Here is a 9,398-nt window from a genome sequence, read left to right as displayed (position 1 = left end):
GATAGATAGATAGATAGGAGATAGATAGATAGATAGATAGATAGATAGATAGATAGATAGATAGGAGATAGACAAGGATTGATCAGTCCTTTGAGCTATAAAAAAGAAGAAAAAGGCGGCACTCAAAAAAAAAGACTTTTTCTTCTTTTAGATAGACGCATAGTACACGTCCAGCGCATTGTGCATTAACCCCTGTGAGTGCGGAGAGCAGGGCCCCAGAGTCCGGGCCCGGAACTCTTGTTCAATATTTCAAGGGAGAAAAAAACAGCAGCACAATCCGGATAATCGGAGACAGTTCTACTGCACACGGCCGGGAATTGCACCTATTTTCCCCCTTATGCCCCCTCTATGGGTCAGGGTGGGCTATGGGGCATTTGTACGCCAGGTTAGGCCCCACTGCTAGCACAGCGCAACGCGGCTGCCCCGGCTGCTGGGGGTGGAGGCCGCATGATACCCCAATATTTGTGCAGTTCTCTCCCCCGTGTGATGGGGGAAGGGGCTGCAGGAAGATCTCTATTGCTTATTACAACCATAAATTCCTGCGTCCTCCCTCGCTCAGGCTTATTCACTGGTCAGCGATGGCGCTAATTACATGCGCCGTGTGTGTGACTGATGGCTGGATGATGAGCAGGAGCGTCTTGTGCTATAATGAAGCCGTCTATCACACAGCAGACACCGGCACATTATAGAGCAGGGGCCGCCATCACACTGTATTATGCAGCACATCTCTGACACTGACATCCGTAATCCCCAAATTTGATGGTTTAGGAAAACGTTTATTTAAAAAAAACAAAAGACTGATCGTAAAGCGTTTCAATTTAGGAATCGCAGTGATCGGCCTCGATCTACAAGGGAATCGGACAGCGAGTGCTCAATTTCCCTACAGCTCCCCTACAGGATGAAGGAAACATTACATGGTGATTATTTATGTAATTAATATCTGTATAGACGAGTGTTCTACATTCTCCTTATATACCCTGCTGCTGATTGGTTGGGTAACTCCCACTAGATGATGTCATCGCAGTGACATCACTTACAATCAGTGGGATTTGAGCTTTCTCACTGGTTTCTATTACAGGTTTTATTACACACCCGTTCTATGGGGATGAGTATTTCGCTGAGCACTGACTCAGTCTGTGAGTAATTCTTTGCAGCGATTGCCTGGTTTCCCTTTCCTAGGTTACAATTATACAGAACCAATCCATGATCCGAGGAAACAACCGCAGGTAGCACTAGGGGGACAGCTTCCTTCTTGTGGGGGGCAGGGTAATTTGCATATTTCCCCCCATTTAGCTCTCCATGTAAGACCATGTACAGGTGGTCCCCTACTTAAGAACACCCGACTTACAGAGGACCCCTAGTTACAAACGGACCTCTGGATATTGGTAATTACTGTACTTTAGCCTTGGGCTACAATAATCAGCTGTAACAGTTATCACAGGCGTCTGTAATGAAGATTTATTGATCATCCCGGTTCTTATGACAATCCAACATTTTTAAAATCCAATTGTCACAGAGACCAAAAATAATTTGTCTGGCGTTACAATTATAAAATATACAGTTCCGATTTACATACAAATTCAACTTAAGAACAAACCTCCATAACCTATTTTGTACATATAAAGTAGAGCAACAGTACAACATGTATTGATTCTATTCAACATTCTATTGAAGATGTATACATCTGTATGCAGTGAGCTCCCCCTAGTGGTAGGGACTGGTAATAGAATTATATTTCTTATAAGCAATGAGGATATCTGTAAGAGCATCCTCATTGTAATAACAGGTCATGATGTGCTGGTTTCGGTACCGGTTTCGTACCTGGTGCTTAAATTTTGACTAATTATTAAAACAATAGTCCTGAGTCCTAATCGTGGTCATGGAGGAGAAGGAATTTGGCTATGCCGGTATGCCCTCACCAGGAAGGGGGTGGGTTAGGACCCTCATTGTAGTAATAAATGGTGGTTGGAATAAATTTGGGCTTATCCCCTTATATGATGTGGACCAGTAGACGCCTCATCTAGACTCTACCTGCTCTCATATCTGTAAAGCTCTTTTATATCTTATAAATCTTTTATAGACTAAGATCAATTTTTAAAGATCAATGTGATCTTCTCACATTTCCCTTTGACCAATGGAATTTTGACAATTTTGCATTGTACAGGCAGTCCCCGGGTTACATACAAGATAGGGTCCATAGATTTGTTCTTAAGTTGAATTTGTATGCAAGTCGAAACTGTATATGTTATAGTTTATCAACTATATATTTTATCAATAAAGCTTCAATACGGACACCTTACAGCTGATCATTGCAGTCTGGGACTATAGTAACATCCAGAGAGGTCACCAGAGGTCACAGTGGGCTGCGGGGTCCGTCTGTAACTAGAGGTCGTCTGTAAGTCGGGTGTCCTTAAGTAGGGGACCGCCTGTATCTCCTATCTTGTGGATAGGACCTCTTAAAGTAAACCACCACTTGCAGTGTATATTGGGGCAGATTTACTTACCCGGTCCATTAGCGATCCAGCGTCGGGTCCTCCGTCGCTGATTCGGGTCCGGCCGGGATTCACTAAGGTCGTGCGCCCGATGTCCACCAGGTGTCGCTGCCGCGCTGAAGTCCGTCGGAGTTCACTGAAGTTCACCAAGCTATTCCTGGATGCAGGTAAGTGCGTGTCGAGCGAGACATTTTTTTTTTTAAATCCGGCGGTTTTACCGAATCCGTCTGGTTTTCCGACGGCCACGCCACCCCGATTTCCGTTGCGTGCATGCCGGCGCCGATGCGCCACAATCCGATCGCGTGCGCCAAAAACCCGGGGTAATTCGGCGCAAATCGGTAATTTTCGGGCAACCCGACAAAAAAACGCGATTCGGGCCCTTAGTAAATGACCCCCATTGTGTATTATATTAAACTGATAATGTAGAGTTTTGGAATGTTTTTGGTTTATATCCACGATGTCTTGGAGCTGGGAAACCTTGGGCCCACCATGAGGGATTAATATAAAAGACTATGATCGATCTATACAGAACACATACAACACCTTTAGGACCCCCGGCTGCCAGAACCTGGACCCATGAGGAGATCCAACTCCCAATATACTCATAAACCATATCCATTAATAGAGGTCATCATTTCTGTGGATCAGGACGCCATGGGCTTTGTATCCCGCCTTGTGGCTCCATCATTACTACGTTGTGAAAAATATCTAACCTCTTGCATCAGAATCCAGAGCGAAGCTAGAAAGCAGTGGAAGGAAACACCCAATTTTAAGATTGATTTAGAATTGTATTTTCTGAGTAACATTATACAGCGCCACAGCTGCCTGTGGTTGTGCCTGGTACTGCAGCTCGGCTCTTTTGAAGGCGAATGTTGTAATACCAACCACAGCCTGTGGACTAGGGTGGCGCTGTTTCTGGATATCAAAAAAATGAGCCTGGGATTTAGAGATATTGACATGGATACTAAAAACACTAAGAAACACTAGACCGAAGTCATTACCAGTCCCCAAAATGAACATATAAATCAAGATTAAACAATGGAAATCCTTAGCCGGACATCTGGTAGTGCTATGACAGTATGGTCAGTCATCTGCTACCTGCTCGCGAGGGCCTACGCCGTAAGCTGGCCAATTGGCTGCCATTTTTAAGAAGTCTTGGGCCTAGGACTGAGAAGTATCGAGTAAACAGGGGACGGTATAGACAATGCTGGTCTAACACAAGGTCCTATAGATCTAATACGGTGGAGAACATGACCCCACAGTCACAGTCACAGCAGATATCTACTGAGCAGGAAAGTAAAAGCCCCCCCTCTCCCATCATACATAATCCCACTACTCCCAACTAGGTCTATCATAGTAATAAGACGCGACATAACCAGGTAGGACCCCCCCTCCCCCCTCCCCAACCAACACCAAAGGTAACGTCTTCTGTCATATAGAAGGGAAGAGTTACGAAACGAGGGAAAGGAAAACGAGCAAATCGAGTGTGACATTTCAGGCAGAGGGAATGAAAAGACTGCAGGGAACGAGTGATCTTTATGAGATGCCAATTAAACGTGTGCACGCGGAAATCCAGCGCCGCGTCCGTCCGTACATCCATACATCACACACTGACAGGTTCGCATGGTTACGCTAGAAAATCCGGCGGTGACCTAGCAACACACACGGCAGATAGTAAATAGTGGGGATGACGCCGGACACACCTAGCACATTCACATCTCTACTAGGGGTTAAAACATTCAATGTTGTGGCCGCTCTGGGAAACGTAACGTTACAAACAATCCATGGCGGACGGACCTCTGGTAGGGATTGGTCCTATCGATCCTGTTAACCCCGCCATGTCCAGAACGTGGAAGCAGAAAGGGAATACAGGAGGTTCATCCTTACGTATGGAAATACTTCTCCGAAGACCACCCACCGCACCCACTCATTCACCGACCTACCTTCCTACCTACCCCGGTGAGATATCATCTGCATTGCCCCAGTAGGGTAGGCCCAATTATGTTGGATATTTAGGATGTGAAGGTCAAGATGTGATGTATGTCAGGCACAGACATGAGTGATAATTGCCCATGTTTGGAGGCTCCCCGGCCCCAACCCGCCCCTCCGTTGCGGTCCAGCAGCTTACCTCCCTATCATGGTGGAGTGCTGCTGTACTGCAGCCTCCAGCAGGCGCTCCAATATGGTCCACTCGCCCATCACGTCCGCCTCTTGCCCCGCCGTGCTCACCTCGGACACCGGGGAGGAACAAGCCGATCCCCCTTTTCTCCAACCACCTTTTTCAGGCTTTCACAGATTTTTTTCCAACTCCAAAAAATTTTTTTTATCGATCCCTCGTGGGAAACATCTTCAGAGGGGAGACAAGGGGGAGAGAAGCCACAACTCCCCCTCCTCCTTTGGTTTGCCTAAAGTCCTGTCCTCAGCTCACCCCAAATCTTTTACAGGGGGCAGGTAGTAGCATTTCCTTGATATGGTCACCTATTCCAGGAAATGGCTGGTGGTGATTCCTCCTCCACACGCCCCTTTCTACATCCGCGTCCCCCCCCACCTCTCCGACGGCGAGGATCGATAACTCTAGGATGATAATAAATGACGGTCTGTTGGGTAAGCGGCCGACCCCTAACAAGCTCCTGTCTAATGACTTATCGTGGACGCATCTCTTCTAGATGTGCATCTCCTGGAGCTCACGGCTCATCCCCTTCCTCCACCAGGTCGCTGTCCAGTGCTGAAAGAGCTTGTGGTCCAGAGGAGATGCTTCCAGCCGGCGATCAGCATCCGCTCCTGGTCATCTCTCGCTCTCTGCCATCGCCTCTTCTTCTGCCCCTGCCCCCCATTATTTCCCTGAGACTACCTGCTGTCTCCCCTCCTCGCCTTGTGTCATTGCATCCCTCCGTCTTCTATCCTTCGCTCTCTTCTCTCTTTGTCTCCCCCTCACTCCTTCTTCCAGATCCCTCCCCTTCTTGCACGCTGTGATCTCTCTCTCGCTGTCACTTTCACCCCTCTCTCTTCAGCCCTGTCTGTCTCTCTCGCTCTTGCGCTCTCTCTCCCACATGCTGCGGTCTCGGTTAATCCGGATAAATGACTCTTTCTCTATTGGATGGGAGGAGATTTTCTGCCATATTATAAGCTGATTTCATCCTGCATCTCTCCCCAGTCGGTGCAATGGCTTGTGTGTAGGAATGTAGTGATTGATGGAGCGCCGGTATGTGTCTGTCTCTGACTGTCTCATCCTGACTGTCTGACTCATTTTGCGCCTCTTCTCGCCATGGCCGGCTCTTTCGCACCTTCTATTGTCTTACGCTGTGCATCAATCCAGCCTTTTGTTGTGGCTTTTGCTCGGTTTAGTATCTGCCCCTCACCCTTTCTTCTGCGTTTACATCACCCTCTCACTCCCAGGTCTCCATTTTTCACTGTCACTCCTCCGCACCCCTTCCTTGCCACAGCCGAACACAATCGGAGGTCAATTGTGCTGTTGGATTTACATCCATTATTCTGGATCAATTATGGGAATGAGAGTCTTTGGGGTTCCGGTCATTGCAAGGAATGGGGTGAATACTAAGATTTTGCCCTGTATCTAAATACCCCCTTTTATACCCCCATTTATACCCCCTGGATCCTGAGGTTTATGTGGGTAAGTAACTCGATAATCATTAAAATGAAGTATGTGCTGTGTCGGGGAGATGGGAACCACCCGGGCATCTGCCCCACCAACCTGCCCACCCCCGACACAGCACACAGTTAATTGTAATGATTTTGGAGTTACTTACCCACATAAACCACAGGGATCCAGGAGGATCAGCACTTACACATCAATGGATAGAGGCTCGTTTTATGTTTTAATTAGTAACAATTGTGTGTGAATTATTGATAAGAATATGACTTTAGCTCACAACACGCAGCCAGAGACAGTCTGGACGGGATTCATAGTTTATGAGCGGCCAATGTCGTAGAGCCGGCGCAATCTGTTCTCATGGCGGCGCGTAAGGGCGGAATTCACACCCAGCAGTTTCTTAACCAAAATTTTACCTATCCCTTTCTTCTGAATGCTGCATGTTGCAAAAGACAAAAAAAAAACACTAAATAAAGTATTGCAGTTACTGAAACATTTCTGCTATGTGTGAATTTACCCTAAGGGTGCAGAATAATAACATTACCCTAAGGGTGCAGCATAATAACATTACCCTAAGGGTGCAGCATAATAACATTACCCTAAGGGTGCAGCATAATAACATTACCCTAAGGGTGCAGCATAATAACATTACCCTAAGGGTGCGGCATAATAACATTACCCTAGGGGTGCAGCATAATATACATTACCCTCAGGGTGCAGCATAATAACATTACCCTAGGGGTGCAGCATAATATACATTACCCTAAGGGTGCAGAATAATAACATTACCCTAAGGGTGCAGAATAATAACATTACCCTAAGGGTGCAGCATAATAACATTACCCTAAGGGTGCAGCATAATAACATTACCCTAAGGGTGCGGCATAATAACATTACCCTAGGGGTGCAGCATAATATACATTACCCTCAGGGTGCAGCATAATAACATTACCCTCAGGGTGCGGCATAATAACATTACCCTAGGGGTGCAGCATAATAACATTACCCTAGGGGTGCAGCATAATATACATTACCCTCAGGGTGCAGCATAATAACATTACCATGTATAAGATAGCGAAGACAGATTCATATGGGAATGGATCAAATGGCTTATTGTGACCAGGGATTTAAAGGACATCTACCACCAGGATGAAGTATTGTAAACTCAGCACACTGACATACTGGTATGCACCACCTCTGGCAGGATCTGCTCTTCTTTAAGCTTCCTATGCCCTTGTTTTTAAGAAGTTATGCAAATGAGCCTGAGGGGCTCAAATAACACCTTTGGAGCCCAGAGCCCCTGGGACTCATTTGCATAATTCAAAAAGACTTTTTTTTGTGAAAACAAGGGCATAGTAAGCTTAAAGAAGAGCAGATCCTGCCAGAGGGGGTGCACACCAGTATGTCAGTGTGCTTGGTTTACAATCCTTAATCCTGGTGGAAAATGTCCTTTAAAGGAAATCACTGAAAAAAAAAATACTCACCTCCGCTCTTCTTCATCTTGATTCCAGCGCTGTCCGTCGCAGTCTTGAAATGCAAGGATCACCTAGAAAACAAACTTATACTTAGTCCGGTACTCCGGGCTGCTTATCATGCACACCCCCGCACCACCCTCTCTTATACTGGGAGCATAGGAAAGCGAGGTGACGTCACATGATAGATGCCGTGAATATTTGTTCAACCCGGACAGTGAATCCAGACCAGGTTTTTCCATGTTTACTTATTGCATTGTTAGGATTGGGAATACCCAATAAGACTGGATGAGAGGTGGACAAGGTTCTGGGTCAAGGTGCAGAAAGGCAAGGAGGAGGTCCAGGAGCTTCTCTAACCCCATTGGTTCATGCATAATTGTACATCCAGGAAAGCAGGCAGAGGAGAATACACATCCCCTGAAGAGTCATCTGATGAGATTTCACAGGTTTTATGAGCCTTTCCGCAAGAACATTTTGTTTACTCGACAGCGGGATCATCCACCGAGCATCACTTGGGTCCGTGACCTCTAGGGTACTGTTACATATCAATATGAGGGGGCAGCACGGTGGCTCAGTGGTTAGCATTACAGCATTGCAGCGTTGGAGTCCTGGTTTCAAGTCCCAGGGTCAACATCTGCAAAGAGTTTGTATGGTCTCTCCGTGTTTGCATGGGTCTCCTCCGGGTCCTCCGGTTTCCTCCCACACTTCAAAACATACTGGTAGGTTGATTAGATTGTGAGCCCCATTGGGGACAGGGACCAATTTGGCAAGTTCTGTGCAGCGCTGCGGAATCTGTGTGCGCAATATAAATAAAGAATTATTATTATTATTAATATCGAGTGAACAAACCAAATGATGAGGTTTCAGGGTCATTAAAACTAATAAAGTCTCTTCTAGACAGTGAAGCCTGATGGGCGCATCCACTTGGACACTATGGGGCTCGGGACACTATGGGGCTCAGCACACTATGGGGCTCGGGACACTATGGGGCTCGGGACACAATGGGGCTCAGGACACTATGGGGCTCAGGACACTATAGGGCTCAGGACACTATGGGGCTCGGGACACAATGGGGCTCAGGACACTATGGGGCTCAGGACACTATAGGGCTCAGGACACTATGGGGCTCGGGAAACTATGGGGCTCAGGACACTATGGGGCTCGGGACACTATGGGGCTCGGAACACTATGGGGCTCGGGACACTATGGGGCTTGGGACACTATGGGGCTCGGGACACTATGGGGCTCAGCACACTATGGGGCTCAGGACACTATGGGCTCGGTAACCCGAAGCAGGTCCTGACCGGTTGGTAGACTCCAGCGGAACTAGACTGGCTCCACAATGTGGTATGAGGAAGACTCTGAAATATACAAAGGACGACTATCAGAAATAGTGAATATAAACACATAAACACTCGAGTTTTCATGAATGAAATAGCAGGAAGTGATAGAAGTCCTTGACCAAACACATTAGAAGCGGCTGAATTACACGGAGCTCGGAATGAGAGAAGAAATTACACTTCTAGTGCGGAGTCAAGGCAGCGGAACCTGCAATGTATAGCGTGAACGGGTCACCTGTATCCAAGGGCATCCGGCAATGATTTCTTTTTCTTAAAGGGATTTAACCAATTTCGGAAGTAATCCCCTATCCCGGTGATCCGTAAGGCCCCATTCACACGCAGCATTTCTGATGTTTTTCAAATGTGTTCTAAAACGCAGCAAAAATGCAACATGTGCACACAGCCTGGGGGGTCCGACTGATCCCGAGAATGGGACCCCCCCATCAATCTGGAGAACAGGTGTCCTGTACTACCTAATGGCTGT

General features: G+C 46.9%; 1 protein-coding gene across 3 annotated transcripts in view; it reads right to left on the bottom strand.

Moving 5' to 3' along the window:
* Window positions 1-5,728, bottom strand: part of LOC140076544 (gap junction delta-2 protein-like) — a 24,742-nt gene extending 19,014 nt beyond the window's left edge. The window contains exon 1 of one of the 3 annotated variants that reach the window (XM_072123110.1): window positions 4,621-5,728. In XM_072123110.1, the coding sequence (XP_071979211.1) occupies window positions 4,621-4,691 (71 nt within the window). In that variant the 5' untranslated portion in view covers window positions 4,692-5,728. The remainder of the gene's footprint in view (window positions 1-4,620) is intronic. The other 2 variants (XM_072123109.1, XM_072123111.1) reach the window with 2 other exon arrangements.
* Between the last annotated feature and the right edge of the window lie 3,670 nt (window positions 5,729-9,398).

The sequence above is a fragment of the Engystomops pustulosus genome, chromosome 9 (genome assembly GCF_040894005.1).
Source record: "Engystomops pustulosus chromosome 9, aEngPut4.maternal, whole genome shotgun sequence".
NCBI classification, from domain to species: Eukaryota; Metazoa; Chordata; class Amphibia; order Anura; family Leptodactylidae; genus Engystomops; species Engystomops pustulosus.
The sequence above is the reverse complement of the archived record's forward strand: the minus strand, read 5'-3'. Positions and strand labels throughout refer to the sequence as shown.